The sequence below is a fragment of the Apodemus sylvaticus genome, chromosome 1, assembly GCF_947179515.1.
Source record: "Apodemus sylvaticus chromosome 1, mApoSyl1.1, whole genome shotgun sequence".
Classification (NCBI taxonomy): Eukaryota; Metazoa; Chordata; class Mammalia; order Rodentia; family Muridae; genus Apodemus; species Apodemus sylvaticus.
Window position 1 is genome coordinate 198766083 of NC_067472.1, and position 17346 is coordinate 198783428.

The 17346-nt window shown below is 38.0% G+C and overlaps 1 protein-coding gene across 12 annotated transcripts in view; it reads left to right on the top strand.

Annotated features, from left to right (window-relative positions):
- Positions 1-17346, top strand: part of LOC127674881 (zinc finger protein basonuclin-2-like) — a 141735-nt gene that overhangs the window by 72589 nt on the left and 51800 nt on the right. For 10 of the 12 annotated variants that reach the window (XR_007975397.1, XR_007975403.1, XR_007975402.1 and 7 more), the window contains exons 3-4: positions 688-813; positions 9343-9543. Coding sequence is in view for 8 of the 12 variants with exons in the window: in XM_052170728.1 (XP_052026688.1) it covers positions 688-813; positions 9343-9543 (327 nt within the window). In the remaining 4 variants the exon portion in view is untranslated. Of the gene's footprint in view, positions 1-687; positions 814-2306; positions 2397-9342; positions 9544-17346 lie in introns of all 12 variants that reach the window. The other 2 variants (XM_052170692.1, XM_052170702.1) reach the window with 1 other exon arrangement.

The following is a 17346-nucleotide window of genomic DNA, read 5'->3' on the forward strand; positions in this document are numbered from 1 at the left end:
GCTTCTTTCACATATCAGTGGGAAGGCATCCTTCCCTAAATCATAAGGATCTACTGTGCTTGCCTTAACACTATCTCTATTTATGTTAGGTCGTTTTCGCGCATGGCTTTTATTCTGTAGTAGATTATAAACCTGTGAGCAGGGACCATGTCTTATTTTGGTGTTCCCCACAGCTTCTTATACTTGGTATGTGAAGCTTGATAAATAGTTCTTCAACAGTGAGTAAAAAGTTTTATAATGATTTTCTTGATGATTAGTAGAAGAAAATGGAGTAAGTTGGGGTATTGACTGGAGTGTGGCTCAGTGGTAGAACTTGTGTTTGGCAGCCCCGGTGTCAGATACCCACATGACTGTCCAGTTCCTCCTTAAAGAAAGAATCTTAAGTGCAATGCTGGTTTGGCTTCTTAGCACACAGGCTTGCACTCAAGAAGCCCTGAGTGGCTCCCCTGTCCTGTCACCCCTCAGTGAGCTATTCTGTTATTCCTCATTGTTGTTTTCTTATGGTTCATATATTTAACTGTTGGTTGCTATACACCTTAGTAATTAACTCTTTTTACAAGTGTTTGAGTGGTCAGAGGAGTATATTATATCTGTAGTTTTTAAGATAAAGTATCTTGATGCAACCAGGATTTCTGTAAAATACTGCCTGCAGACTATATAAAATTTCCTCTTCTAATCTCTCAACAGGCACATTTTGTGCCCTCCCCACCTCCAAATTGCCTCAGTTACAAATCGGAAGGCAGGCTTGGTGACCAGGACTGGCAAGCACATTTTAAAGTCCCATGCTGTGGAGTTGATCCATCTCAACTTGAGGTATGTTTTTCTTTCTTATTTAAGTCACTTAAATATGCTCACATTCTCTGACTGTCCTATTGAGGTTTGTTCCCACATAATTATTCTTTGTTCCACCCTCTTACTGTCTTTCACACTCATGTGCACGCTAGGAAATGAATGTGTTTACTTGCTTCTCAACAGTTTTTAACCTCTGAAGATACTGCATGAAATAGAATTTTGTGGCAATAATTCGAATGATTTTGATTGTGATAAAGTGTCTTCTTTTATTTCATCCCCTTTTTCCCCTTTTCATTTTTTACACATAGTTCTAGGGAAGATTTATTCTAATCGTCACTGTTTTTAAAATGGATGTGTTAGGGTAGTAATCTTTGAGAATTGAAATGTAACACATATGTAACACACACACAGACACACACACACACAGACACACACATACACGTGCAGACTAATGAGTTTCCCTAAGATGATCATAACCAGGACATCAGCTGATGGACAGACAGTGCAGTTGTGTGTGAAAAGCTTCCTGCCTGCTTGCGTCCAGCCGAGGTCCTACACCAAAGGCCCCCACTCTCCTATTTAAGTTTTTTTAATTTGAAAAACAATCCAGAAATCATACAAATTTTCTTTGCATCAATGTTTTTCACTTAAATGTATGTTTGTGTGGGCATATGCATGATTTTGTGTGTAAGCATGTTTTTGTGTCTAAGTAGTTTGTAAGGGCTTGTGTATGTTTGTGTATGTATGCATGTATGTATATGTGTGTATGTTCTTGTATATGTGTTTGTTAGTATGTGTGCATGTGTTTGTGCATGTATGTGTGCATTTGTGTGTATTTATGTATGTATGTGTGTGTGTTTGTGAGTACTTGTATATGTGTTTGTATGTATGTATGTATGTATGTATGTATGTGTGTGTTTGTGTGTGTTTGTGTGTATTGAGCCTTGTAACAGGGTTTTCTTGTGCAGAAGTGAATCTCAATCTTCCTTCTTGACAGTAATTTAAACTATTACTGTGACATTTTTACTAGCGCTGCCAGCATCTCAGGCTACAGTTTTTAGAAGGAAGTAAATAAAAGCATTAATATTATCTTTACAATCCCACAACTTTCGTGGTCATATGAAAATAATTCCCCAGTGCACTTCCGTGCCCCAGCCTGTTGGATTTTTGTCTTTTGCTTTTGCTTTTTATTTTTATCCTCATAGTCATTTAAGGAAAGATACCACTGATTCTTTCAGAAGATTTTTCTCACAGGACATCAACTGAAGCTTGTGATAGTAAGACAGCTTTTGTCACTGCTTGTACACCCAAAAAAATTAAAGACACTTTTTTACTTTTTAGATCAAAACAAAATAGGAAAATGTTTGATCTTTTGTAGGCATAAGATTTGTACTGACTGAAGATGCTTTTTTGAAATGTGAATCTTGATTCCAAGGGATTCTCATTTCCTTAGCATTTTGTAAGCTACCTGATCTACTGTACCTAACCACATCTGTCCATTTTCTGATCTTTAGCATCCATGGATTATAGCCTTTTAACATTTCCTGGAAGTGCATTCCGGCGCTCAGCCCTGACTAGGGTGTCAGACACAGCATCTCAGGCAAGTTAGACAAGTGTCAATTGGAGCATTTTCTCCTTTTCAGTAAAGCGTTTAGGTAATATTTTCCTAAGGGGAATGTTAATGTCACTCTCTGAAGTAGCTCGAACCTTGTTTAAGGGGCTTGTGTTCCTTTTCTGGTCACATAAAGATATTTTTACTGCATAAGGTTTTCTCTGTCAGTATTGGTTACCCTTTTCTTCTCTCAGTGCATAGCAGCTATTATATATGTCTCGTGCACTGATGTGATTGGTGTTCCTGTGAGTTCACATTTGAGTATTTAGTATGTCTATAATGGTTTGGCAGAAAGCTGACTATAAATGAAGGCATGGGTACTCTTACTTAAAAATTGAACAATGGTCTTATTCCTCAGAATCTTTGGGCTGTTTTGGCTGAAGCTACTATATGTTGAAATGTCCAACTAGGTTGTCAAAGCCATCTGGCATTTATATATAGTTATATATGAATATTATAAATATGAAGGAACAAGTGAATTCTAACACAGACTCTTGGAGGAGAAGGATTGAGATGCCAATCAAAGATGATAACATGAATTTAGATTTTTCTTCTCCTTTTCATAAAGACCCTTTAAGCTAATTTTAAATTAGCTAATTCATGGACTCTAAACCTAAATTCTTACCATAAAGATTTTAATAGAAAGAGTAATAGACTGTGTAGTTTAGATCGTTTACATATGACACTTGGTTACATTTAGTTGTTGGCGTGCATGAATCATATATCTTTTTGAGGATAGGATCTCACTCCTATCTGCTTTGAAACTCACTATAGAGATCAAAGTGGCCTGGGATTCACAGAGGTCTGCCTGCCTCTGCCTCCCAAGGGCTGGGATTAAAATCTGAACCACCATGTACCCCCATGTACCCCCTGCCATGCGTCATCCTTTTAACCTGAATTAAAAGACTGCTACATACATGTCAGTCTGCTACTTACAGCTCAGTCACCGAATAAACTGAAACAAGAAAAACAATTGCTAAATAACAAAAATTTTCCTGGTTCCTTAAAATTTAAACATGAGGACCCATGATTACCAGATGTTACTGTTTGGGAACATTGGCAATCGAGACACAGTTGTCCATCTCTTACAGAGATCGAAATGGAAAGAAAGAAATTGGAAATCAGTTGGCAAGCAAAGATTTAGGTGTAAATATTAGGTGAATCTTAATTGTAACGATGAGTATCTTTACATTAAGGAAGATAATTCATAGAGGCAGGCAGATCTCTGTGAGTTCGAGTTGAGGCCAGGCTGAGCTACATAGTAAGTTCCAGGACAGTCAGAGCTATGTGGAAAAAACCCTGTCTCAAAAACAAAACGATACAAAGCACAAACAAAAAACACCTGTAACAACCAAACAAAACCGAAAAGATAATTCAGATCTTGATCTTTTATTTATCATTTTTTTATTTTTATGATCTTTTTTGGTTATTTTACTTATTTACATTTCAAATGAACAACATTATCAACCAAGCAGCTCTTGATCTTAAGAAGTACTTTTAAATGTCATTTCTTCTTTTCTCCACAGAGTGCACATAGATGTGCTTGTGTACTCATTATGTTTGGGTTAATATGTGTTAAGGGAAACGAATATTTTACTGTCCTCTCATCAAATTGTATAAACATAGATAAGTATACAATTATAAAGCAAACAAAAAAGTGGAAATTAAAATTTAAAATTGAAATTATTATTTAAAATTTAAAATTGAAATTATTATTAGCTTTACTTTTTCCTATTCTTTATATTGAACCAAATTTGTTCCTCCTTAACTTTGTGTCTGAAAAGAAATGGCACAATAAAGTAGGGGTGTCAGGCTTCACAAGGGGAAAGGGTGGCAGGCTTCACTAGGGGAAAGGGTGGCTGTCAACCTTCTTCCTTAGGAGTATGGAAGTGAGGGAAATATCTGTTCAGAGGAGTTTTCCTTCATTAGTTCTTTCTCCTTTTTTTCCCACTTAACACATCTGTTAGCATTCCACACAGACCAACAGATGTTGCAAAGCAAGTCCTACACTTCGTTCTCAAGAAAAATGACATTTTCTCAGTTGCCTGCCCCACCTCTGTGACTGAGACCAGCCTGCTGCTCCTGCATAATTTGCATATATTAAGTTATGTGCCTTAATGCATTAGGAACCTGAGCTTCAGCATTCCTTTATATGTTAAGGTCGCATGTCATTAGTGACTAGTTTACAGGCTGCCTTAGAGTTCTGAGAAGGAAAGGGATTTGAGGATGGCAACCTGATTCTGTACACTGAGAGTGGATAGCCAGTTAGCAATATTTTTTCTATAAAATAGATGAGTTACAGAAAGCTCGAGCTGTCCCACCACGAGGAAGTGCCGATTGTCATGCGATGTGAAGCATCATTTTTATTATTTTGGCAAGAACAGGGACAGTTTTGTCTTGACAAGCCATTAGATGAATACCAGCGTGTGTCACATGAAAAACCACTGATCTTTAACCCAGCTCTGTACTTAACCAAGCTTTGGGAGCAAATTGTGACTGAAGGAAGAGCAAAGGCCACTACACTGTCATTACAGATTACAGAGTCTACTAACAGCAGGAGAACTGAGCCCAGGGAGTCACAGGTGCGGTTCTGTAAGCCGTCAGTAGTCCTGCGGATGCTTCTTAAACTGTGTGCACAAGCCATACATTTATTTTATATTTGTTCAGGATTTACGTTGTAGCCCTAGCTAGGGAGGAAAAAACTGAAAAGAGAGAGAGAGGGGGGGGGAGAAAGAAAGAAAGCCTTCAAGTGCTTTCTTAGTGCAGGGCCTGAGTTTCTTAGCACAGAACCACGACCTTTATATAGCTTCTATGTTCCCAGTCACAGAATGACCTTAAGAAAGCCCTGTGTTTTGAAGAAATTAAATCCAGTGAAGAAAAGTAAAGTTGGGTATGGTGGAGCACACCCTTAATCCTAGCACTGGAGAGGCAGAGGCAGGCAGATCTCTCGAAATCAACCTGATCAATAAAGTGAGTTCCAGGCCAGCCAGGGCTACATGATGATACTCTGTCTTTAAAAAAAAATAATTGTAATATATATAAAGAAATGATGGGTTATATTCCCACAAACAAACAAACAAACAAAAAGCAACACAATAAATAAACTAGTTTATTCCAAAAGTATATGCAAAAGAGCATTCTTTGGCCTGTCAGTAGTCAGTAACTGTGACTAACTTTTCCATCACTGTGTAATTTTTGAGAAAATAAAAGACCCAAATTCACCTCACTACAAAATATTAAAAAGATAATAGCATTCTAAGCAATCACTTGTGGGAATTACTGCTTACAGAGCGAACAGGAAAGAACACACTGCCTTCCTCTGTTGGTGGGATTGCACTTCACCTCTCTGTAGTCTTGTTATCCTACACTAACTGAAATGCAAATTCTTTGTAACTAATTGGATCTCATTGAGGGTACATGCACAGTGTGTAGTTATGTGCAAAAAGGTTTTTAAAAGTATGAATTTCCTGTAATTACAACTTTTAATTACTATCCAAAGTGTGCAGTTAGTGCAGGGTTAGTATATATGCTTAACTTTAAAAAATATTATTAGAAGCATGACTGGTGAAATGTTTGATAAATACCAGATAAAAACAAATGTGTAATTGTAGCATCTGTAAATTGAATTTAAACTATTTTTTAAAATTAACATTTAGGATTTAGAATTTGAAGCCAGTTGAGTATACTGATGGCATGTTAATAGTACAGGTTTTTTTAAAATAAATAAATAAATAAATAAATAAATAAATAAATAAATAAATAAATAAATACAAACATTGTAAGTGTTAAAACATCGTTAGTTATTTCCAGAGCTGCTTACCTTGTCCACTCTCCTGGTCTTATGTTAATGTTGTAAAAGTATTTCAGAGTTGTATGTGTGTATGTGTGTGTGTGTGTGTGTGTGTGTGTGTGTGTGTGTGTGTTACTGCTGTGTGTTATGAAGAACAGTTAGTTACTCCTAGTTCTACAGTTTCTTCAGGACCTTGAGAGCTCCTTGGTGGACCTCTCAGTGTACACAGCCTAACTCTCAGTCTCAGGGACTGTGAGGAGCGTCACGTGACCTTTCAGATTTGTGATCCCCTAATCTGAAGTACACGACTTTGAATCAGGAAGAAAGCAATAATTGTGAAAACGATGTTTATCCCCATGGCCTAGTTGTAAATAACTCGGATACAAAGGATTTCAGAGGGTTATTCTGTAATCTACAGAATGTTGAGCCAATGGAAAGCCTCAGGAGATGTCTTGGTGCCTTGGTTTTGTTGTTAGTCATGGACCTGAGTCTCTAAAAAACAATTCAAGTCTCTTACTGGCTAGAAAAGCATCAAGGTTCTACATTTCCCTATGGAAATGGATGGCAAGTTCACATAACATATTTTGGGACTTTCTATAGGAGTCAGAATTTTATGTTCTAAAATTTATTAAAAAATGGTTTTAAACATAATAAACAAAACATAAACATTCAAGGTTTGTACTTTAGCATGTTTATATATAGCTAACTCTTTGGACTGGTGTCTGTTGTTATAATGAAGCTTTTACTTTTTTTTTAACTGATTTTAGGAATTAACTAAAATTTTGTTTGACAAAATCCATCTAGGAGGTACAGTACTGTGTAATTGTTGTGATTTTTCTTGTGAATCTTACGGGGCTATCCTGATGTTTTTTTTTTTTAAAGATTTATTTATTTATTATATGTAAGTACACTGTATCTGTCTTCAGACTCCCCAGAGGAGGGCATCAGATCTCATTAAGGATGGTTGTGAGCCACCATGTGGTTGCTGGGATTTGAACTCTGGACTTTTGAAAGAACACTCAGTGCTCTTAACTGCTGAGCCATCTCTCCAGCCCTATCCTGATGTTTTTAAGGCGTGGCTACGGCAGGAATATTTAGGTAATAGTTTTGCTGCAGACTTGTTTGGTTAGACCTTGCAGTCTGAGAGAGACCGGTTTGCATACTCTGGGTAGCATTTTGTCAGAGGACTGTGGCTGGGCATAGCAGATTTGGATGTATTAGCTAGTCAACCTGATAACCCTGTACAGACTGTATTGATTTTCTAGGAGAGAGTTTATGAACTAAATAAACTTGGGGTTGGTGTCTTAATAAACTGCTTCTCTCAGTCTGTCACATTTAGTTATGGAGCTATGCAGTTTAGGGGGGAAAAGGGCTAATTCAGTTACAGATTGTTCACAGCAGGGTCTCCAAATTAGCCCTTTGTTTTGTAATGCCACCTTGCTTGGGCTCGCATTGAGCACATTTCTCAGTTTTGCCCTAATGAGTTGCAACACTGATAATGTGGCTGATGATCTTTCATTGATTTCACTATCACTTGCTTGTCTGGTAATTGATCCATTGCTGAGCCTCTAGTTAATTATATCGGCTTTGACATGGCCCAATCCCTGGGGAATTTCCAGTCTTGTAGAAAGAATAACAGGGAAGGCACATTTGTGTCAACATAGCGTACGGTTGCTCATCTTTTCTCATTGTCCACTAATGACACAGGCTGCCATCGAAACGCTTTTCTGTTTCTTCTGTTGTTTCTGAGAGGAAGGTTTATTGTTATTCTTTCGTTAAGAAGGAGCGAACAGAGTGCTACATTTGTCCTCAGTATTTGTAAGTGGCTGAAGATTAATGTTCCTTACATTTTAAGTTTAGGAAGGATGGCTTTTTCCTGCTGACTACTTTTATGAGATGGCATGAATTTAGCTTTCCATTTTGAAGTTACAGTGTTTATGTACAGAGGATTTTGTTCAGTTCTGCTTTTTCCATAAATAAGGGAGATAAATACTATCTAACAAATGGTTGTTTTGTTTTAAAACTGGTTTAATTAAAAATATGACCTGCTATCAGGGTTATATTTCATCAGGCAGGGAAACATTATAGAAATTTCCATAGAGGTCCTAAATGAAAAATGGCATTTTTATATGCATTACTTTTTGCCTGAAATAGGACAGGTTTCTTTTTTTCTTCATCTTTTGCCCTTTTTTTATGATTTAAAAGGTTGATGTAGATGTCTTACCTGAGAACTTTAACAAAGGATTTTATTCTGCATGTGAGCTTTAAGAAAAGGTATTCATTTTTCTTCTCTTCCTTCAGTGTCTCTTTACTTAACCTTCCATTTGGTAATTAATGGCCTGAGGTGCTGGGTATTAAGTGATATATATTTATTTTTGCATATGTTTAGTGTACATCTTCCATGTTTAACTGGTAGCTTTGCTTGTTCACTCTTTATAATATAAGTTCAAATCTCTGTATATTATTTTCCCTATGAGTTTATATGTGGTTATAAATAGCCCCAGCATTACGGTGTGACTTGTGGCAGCTAATATTTAAAAAGCCACTAAGCAAACTTTATGTTCTCCTCCAGATGAATCTTTACTTGCTTCCAGTTTAATTAAAAATATTTAAGTGTCATAGTTTTGCAAGTGTTAAAGAAAGGACTGGTGCTGGATATAACATGTTACAGCAGAAAGCATTGTTGGCGAAAATTCCCAGGGTGGAGCCCTGGCTTTCCCTGGCCTTGTGGGTGGTGATCGTGGCAGTCCGTGGACTATGCACCAGTGTGTGTGTCTATCTGTGTATCTGGAGGGGGGTTAGTACAGTGTCATTTGGTGCCTGACAGTGGAACAGTGCAGTTGACTCCTAGCTCTGCTGTCCAATGACATGCAGTGGCTGAGGGTTTGAAGCTGATGGTTGGGTCTCCAGTGCTGCCTGCGCACCTGACAGGCAGCTGTGAAACTGAGCAGAGGCAAGCTAGGGGAGTCACAATCTATGCATAAATGATAGGGATATCTGTGCAGAAGGTGCGAAGGAAGCTCTGACCCCCCCTCCCCCAGATCTCCCCCTTCCCGAATGAAATGCACAGTTCAGCCAGCTTCTTACCTACACTGTACTCCTGCTACTGGCTGCCAAGAAGCTCAAAAAATCCACCTTCACTTTTCAGTCAGAAGAGGCAGAAGTGGATGTGAGAGAAAGAGACACACAGAGAGACAGAGAGCCAAAGAGGGCAAGAGACTTGACTTTAAGAGACTCCTGTACTGACAACTCCATGCAGTTCGGAACCAGAACGACTGCGGCTGGACCAGGGTTCATGGGGACATGGCAAAATGCTGATACTAACCTCTTATTCAGAATGTCCCAACAGGTAAGTTACTTTTTCTTTCATTTTTTTTTTAAAGAAACCTCGAGTTGTTATGTGCCCTTTTCTTCCTGCTACTTTTCTTTCTAAATGTTTTTGAAATTAAAAAAAAAATATATATATATATATATATATATATATATATATATATATATATATATATAGTCATTTCTGTGTTACTGGAATGTGCAGTGTTACTTCATGGCTTCCCCAAGGGCTCTTCAAGGAAAAGGGGAGAAAGGACATCGAAGTTAGAGAAAGCAAAGGCATTTGTTGCAAAGTTTCACCTTGTGCAGCCTGAGCCCTGCCTTAATTTATTTCTTTGTTTCCCGCGAAAAAGAGAAAAGGCCACTCAACAAATGTATCTTTCTGACTGTGAAAGACTTGGTCAAAGTGTCTGCTGTCTCGAAGTAGGTCTTGCAACTGAACAATCATAAAGCGCAGCGGGTTTGACTTCTGGTGTCTGAAGCAGCTGGACTCAGACCCGAGCGAGGCTGTGCAGGCTTCCCTGCCAGCCGGGTCAAGCCGAAGGGCGGCAGGCTGCACTCAGGCTTGCTCTCGGCCTCCGTTCCGGCCGCCCTGCACGGTGCACTCACACTGGGCGCAGCCCCTGCATTCTCCCAGAGCCGCTTCTCGCTCAGCCGCCGCCAGCAGCTTGGCTGCTGCCCTGCAGGGAGAGCTGCCTGGAGAGCGCCAGGGCAGCAGCAGACGGATCATTAATCACCCGCAGTGCTCAGTGATTTGCGCCCTGCGCGCCCGGCTCCTCTTGCACAATTGCAGGCTCTCAGGCTCCGCGGGGGAGCGAGGGTTAAGTGGAGGCAAAGGGGAAACAACCCAGAAACTTTCCTCTTTTCAGAAGCCTACCCCAAACCCATACAAAGCAAGAGTTAGTTCATCTTCCATGCCCCACTTTAAAATTTAGATATCACCAATCCGGGTTTTCCTTGAGTTGTGTGTATGTACATGCATGCTGTGAAAGGTTAGATTGCTTTAGGTTTTTCCCTCTAGTGAAAAAAGAGTTAATAAAACAGATAGAGATAATGATCAATTGATAAATGGCTATTGAACCACATAGATGTGTTAGATTGCTGCTTTGGCAAGAGCCCATTTCCAAGTAAATTTGCATCTAAGGAGACTTTAAGTGATGCAAAACATTTAGGACTAAAAGAAATAAAAGCAAATTACATAAAAATAGGTCAGAATTAGGAAAATAATTTAAATTCCTCATAGAGAAACTTGTATGATCAGCTCACCATGGTGTTTTCTGTGTGTTTGCTTGTGTACCTGTATGAATGTATGTGGACTGTGAGCCTTGGTGCCTGTGAGAATAGACACAGGGAAGGCCTTTATGCTTGATGAACAGATTATGACACAGAACACTATGACAAAGGATGAAAATCACAAACTTAAAAAGTATTGTAAATCAACCATTTAGCTGTAGTTTGTTATTATTTTGGTTTTTTGTGTTGTTGTTGTTGTTTTGGTGTTGTTAGTGATGCTTAGCTTCCCATTTACTTTCAGAGTTACTAAATGTTTACCTTTTGTGCATTTTGGAAGTCATCTAAGAAGAGTATATGTTTACATGTGTAGATGTGCTTTTCTTTCTCTTTCAGGATGCCATTTCAGAGTGTGTAGTCTTAAATTCAAAATCTGCCTAAATATAAGCCTGTGCTGTGCATGCCTAATGTTTTTGTTTTCCTTATGGGTAGTGGGTCAGCAGTGCTGGTTCAGTGTGAGTGGGACAGAGTGTGTGCATGGGGGATGGGGTGGGGGAGGGAATGATTCCTGAAATGCTCTCTTAAAAGTCAACAGTTTTGAAGAATAATAGTTTCACTATCCACATTAAGCCACCTTTTGCTAAAGATAAAAAGGTTTTTTTTCTAATTTAATCAAATATGTACAATTCTCTATATATAATTGTTTAGGATAAAAGAGGCTTTTCTGCTTGATTATTTTAATCTCTGAGTAAAAATTTAGCTCATAGAGTGAATGAAATCTTTTAAGCACAGTTTTTCACAGTTTTCTATAGTAGAATAAAAATTAATATTTCCTTGACTATCTTGGTAAGCATTGGGCAAAACTGACGACTAGAGCCAGTAAAAGATGTTTAAAGACTGAGCTATAGAGAACTCACCACATATGATGTTAGCTACAGAAAAATGTATGCTTGGGAATCTGATGAACGCTGAAGTTGAAGAATCTAGGTCTGTGTCTTCTAAACGTAAGCTAGGCAGAGGCATGGGACAATCTGTATCTTGCATTTCCCCTGAACAAAGTTAGATTTCCTTAACTGTAAATCTTTCCTTTATCTAACATTAGCAAATGATTTGACTCAGACTCAGTGGAGTTAAGTCTGTTCCCCTTAAAGCTTTAAATGGGACTTCCTGACTTCATCTCTCTACCTTACACTATTTTCCCTAAAATCAAAGATTATTCCTCTAAAAATCAATATGATTTGTTGTTGTTATTGTTGTTTAGAAAAATAATATTTTCTTGTAGCAAGATACTTGAGAGGTGTAGCTGTTGACTTTTGTAACTGAGAGTTCTGGATTCAGTTATGAGTTGATAATGTCCAAAACCATTTTCTCCTTTTCCTTATCTCTTAAAACCTCAAAGGTTATTTTTCTCAGGATACTCTCTTAAGGTGTTGTTAAAAAGACAGATGGGGGTGGGAGAAGAAAGGAGGTTGCGTTTGGAAGGTTGTTTTGTTTTTTTTAATCATACTTTGAAAGCTGTTTTTTCTACATAATTTGTACGTTTGTGTATTTGAGAAAGTAGCAAATAAAATCCTTATAGCTTCCTCTAAGAGCGGGTATAGTTCGATCTAATTGAAATCTTTTTAAGAAATGACACTGTACAGATAATGGTGATAGTGTACTTTTCCCATATTACCAGAGGTGTTTATACCTTTTATTATTGCTCAGGTATACTTAACCTGTTTCAAATAAAATGCAGATCCCTTAATAAGGTCTCTTTTCAGAGTAGAGTAAGATACCAAGTTAGAATTATAAATGACGCCTTGCACCATTATGGAGTAATTTAGGGTTCACCCAATGATGTAACAAAACTAACAACATAATTTCATTGTGAGACTGTGTCTTATTAAAGAACAACTGTCTGACATTCTTTTACAGTTGCTTTATTTAACTTCATGCAAATATTATTAGTAGTGACATTTTTCTGTTGTGTATTAGATTCTCTCATTAGCATGATGTGTTAGTTATCACCAGAGAAATCATTTCCTAGATAGGTGAGGGACAAAATCGAGAAAGCGAAAAATTATATCAGTGATTTATTTACATTACTACCAGACCATCTGCTCACCAGAGATATGACAGAGTAAACTTTTTGACTAGTATAAAACCTAGCACTTCTGAGAAATGATTAAAATATATATAAGAAATATATAATAATATTTTTGGAAATCATTTACAAGAGTGCTCAATACAAATTTTTCTTCCAGTAGTCTTTTAGCATTTTCAATTCATGAGGACAAACACAGTTCCAGTCATAGGATTTGTAGTCAAAATGGAAATGATGTGTGTTTTATTTTCTGGTTTCTAATCCTCCAAAAAAATTTGAACATCTCTAACAATTTTAAAGATTCATATATAGTATTTCTTGTTTGCCGCGTATCTAAAATATGTGCTGTGGGTGGCTTGGTTGTTCTTTGAAGTTCATGCAATATATTTTTATTCTAAAGCTTCTCCTCAACACTGGACACATCCCTTTTACATAGGATGAATAGTCTTATTTAATCAGAGCTACGAATAAGGCAATTGATAGTTAATGGCCTTTGAAAATGACTTCCATTGTGAGGCAGCATCCATTTCTAGGTTTCCCTCTCTATTTTTTCTCTCTTCCTTTTTAGTATTTCCTTCTTATAGTTGGTGTATTTGGGTAATCACAGCTTACTTAAAAAGGATTAACTTGACAAAACTTACCTTTATGTTAAAATAGGTGTTTATATTTGGTGGCAAATAGTTTTAGCTTGTTGAATTAGCATGCTGCCACCTCTCAGTTCCTCTAACTTGAGAGATGATGTGCTTTATTTTGAACTGTTAATGATAGGTACATATTGAAATTAAAATGTAAGCCTTGACATTCACTTTAATACTGTAGCACACAAGTAGGAATATTTGGATAATTGTCATAGCAGTATTGGATTAGAAATCGTGGTAAAGAGGTGAGTCCCTGTGTGTCAGCCTTTACTTCCAACTTGGTGTGAACATGCAGGCCTCACTAACAGCTCTGCATACTGTATAATGAAATGGGAATGGCGTAGGCCTTGTATACATGATATTCCACGTGTGAGTTATTGTAATGAAACATGCACAAATAGATCCTCAGATGTGTATACACGCGAATAAACTCATTCACCAGTTTAAAGCTTATTTCTAACACGTAGCACTTCAAATGAATTTAAGCATAGTTGGGGATCATTTTGAAATTACTTCTTTCAATATCTCTGTTATCTGTAACCAAATAGCTTTATGGAAATTGATTAATGTAACAGGACAGACATAGGCTTCCACCACAACATAGCGTCCTACGCCTATGTCAGGGATAAGCGCCATGACGATTCTTCCCTTACTAATTAGATGCTGAGCAAGACATCTCTGGGAAGTTGGAACAAACATGAATGGGTCACAGCCAAGGCAGGATTGCAAGGATTCCAGTGATAGTGAAAGCATTCAAGTTTGCCAGGTCGCTGTGACACAGGAGCTGATTCCAAAGGAACAGCCCGTTACAGATAGTGAGATGGCGTCACATACTTCAGTGAAAAACAAAACCCTAGGGTTTCTTCTTTTCCAACTTACACATTGCACACACTTATTTAAAGGGAGACACAGTGGACATGGCTCTGGTCAGTCTTCAGTTAGCATGTAGGTAATGCCTGTCCATAGCTAACTTGGTAATGTAGAATATATATAAAGTATAAGGAGAGGAAATTGGAACTTACCTTTGCCTTTACCCTGTATTCATAAATGAACTATGGTGGTTAAATTGTATTAGGTGTGAACTCCTTTCCCCTAGAGTATATAGAGAGAACTCTGTGCAGTAAGGAAAACTGAATTGGTGAATCATGGGAATACCTTTTTCAGTGAAACCCATTTTCTCTAGAACTCACTGTTCTTTGTTACTGAAGGAACATTGGATATAACTGTCCCAGGAGTTCTTTCCTTTGGAAGGTTTGGCATCTAATGTGATGTGTGTGGAAGCATGGGCTTTGTTCCATGTGCAGACATGCTCGTGCCTTTCATGACACATGTTTGCTGGTCACTAACCACGGTTCTCCAGGCTTTGGCCAGAAGAGTGTTTGGGGTCGTAGGAAATGATTGATGTCACACACATCTGCCAGAGCTGATGCCATTCTTATTTGCAGAAGAGCAGCTGGTGTCCACATTTTGCGTGGTTCCCCTCATCCACTGAAATACCTGGGATTAGAGGCAAGAGGAGTCAAATACCCTTTGGAGGAACTTTGACTTCTAATAAGCTTAAGAGAAGTAAAGGAAGAGGGGCAGAGCAGGAACAGCAGCCTTTAGGTTCTGTTGTATAAACAAAACAAAAAGCAGGAGTATCTTAGAAGACAAACTGATAAAGAATACAGAGGGAAACAGGATGGAAAAAATTATCCTGGGAAAAAGAAAGAGTATGTGCTATGACATCACTAAGATGGTGTGGGAGCTGTGACTGCGGCCCACAGTTCCCCCTGAGCCTTTCCTGTACCATGTCTCCCTCCCTGGGCTTAAAAGGAAGTTTAGAGAATAGGAAAAAAAAGTATTGATTGTTTTTTCAATTTGTACCTTCCCTGTCGGAAACCTCACACATTTCATAGTGTACGCTCACTCCACCTTCCAGTGTAACACTTATGACTGGACTTGGCATGGGTGAGGGCAGAGTACTGGGTCCTCTCGATGGGACACAGTGCACAGCATTTTGTGCCATGGTGTGTGGGGATGAGAGAGCGTTGTCTCCTTCTGCAGTCAGAGCCCTCCTTAATGGGAGTACTACAGGGAAACAATGCCTCACTCAAACCAGGGAGTTCAGGAATCAAATTCTCCGCTTATTAATCATCATTCTAATTAAGGAAAAGAATTGATCCTTTAACAACAATATAATATCCTTTTGTTTTCCTTTAATTAAGTCCATCAGTTTTTCATTTCTCTCTATAAAGGAAGAATAATGTTAAATTGTAGGAAGTTACTTATTGAAACCACTGATGCGATTCCCTCGAGCACCGCTGACATCTTATTTATCCATCCTTAGGAACTGTAATGCTACTTTGCTGCTACCTTTAGTGTTTGGGTCAGAGAGGGGTGTTGAGTTATGACTCCTGTGCCTGTTTGGCTGATAGACATTTACCTAATAGCCTTAGTACAAGGTTAGTTTGTTCTTATTCCCCGATTCCTCTTTCTTAAACTTCATTTCTCTCTTCTACCTTCGCTTCTCTCATTAAACAATTGCTCCCTTAGTTTTACTGCCTCTCTTTTGCCTAATGCAAAGGAATTAAAATGTGCTTCAAAGTAACAACTATTGAATCAGGTATCCTTTTGCCAATCTGTCATTTTGATAAGTTCAGGAATGTGGTGCTATCCTCACATACAAACATGTCGGTGACGGGACTATCCTTGTTTTACTGCAGGTGAGTGTTTTAAATCAGGGTTGGCCGTGCACCTAGGGCTTGTCACTCAGAGGTGCTAATGATAGATGTTCAGTTTTACCCTTAACCTGTATGAGAAAGATGGAGGCAAAGAAAATTTGCTTTCTTTTCTCTAGAAGCTAGTCTTAGTTTATCATTTTATATACTTGGACTTAACACCACACAAGAATATCTTCTTAGAAGTAGGAAAAACTATAAAGAACAGGGTGACTATCAGGAGATGTGACTGAGGTCAACTGCAGCTAAAAGCTCAGACTTTGAAAGGAACAATCGAAATGATAGCAGGGCCAGAATAAACACACTATTAAGAAACATATTTAAAACATATGTCCTACATGTGGGGATTCATCATTGTTTTTGTATGTAATACATTTAACTCATTGTCTTAAAAAGGCATGGAGATTGTTAAAAACATCAAGAACAAAAACATTTTTGTAAATTGGAAAGATAAAACTTCTGGTATTTACCTGTGTACTTGTATGTGACTGCTATGGATTTTTTCAACTTTATTAAGGTGGCTATTGGTTCTCCAGACAATTCTTTAGGATTTACACTTGATGATCATTGCGTCTGAACTGGGGGTTTGAAAAGAAAAACTTCAGGATAATGAGTATTTTACCTGACAAAAATAATTACTTTCAGCTGGCTTAACATAATAACAAAACTAATATTAAAATGAGAATCTCCATTAGCAGAGTTTTAATAATTTTTCTTCTCTCCTTCCATTACAGTTAAAAGCAAGGAAGATATCACTGAGGTATGCCATTAGGATGGCTGTGTGGGACACCTGAGTAGGCCTGAGCACAGAAAACTGCCCACTGATGTGCCCTCTGCCAGTTCCAGAGGGCAGTGGATCAGGGTTGCTGCTTTGTAAGATGCTACGACATTACGTTATGATTATATTCATGAGAGTTTCCCTTCAGTGATGACCCCTGGAAGCATGATAATTTTTGACTTCCTGTCGAACCTAATGCATACTCAGCTAGGTTACTAGGACAATATGCAATACTGTTTTTTCTTTGTCATTTTTTAATATATAAAGATAGAGTTTCAGATAGAACTGAAACTGAAGTCCTTCTCTGGACTTTAGGGACAAAGTCTTATTGCTTTTCTATAGAAAATGTCACAAATCTAGTATTGCCATG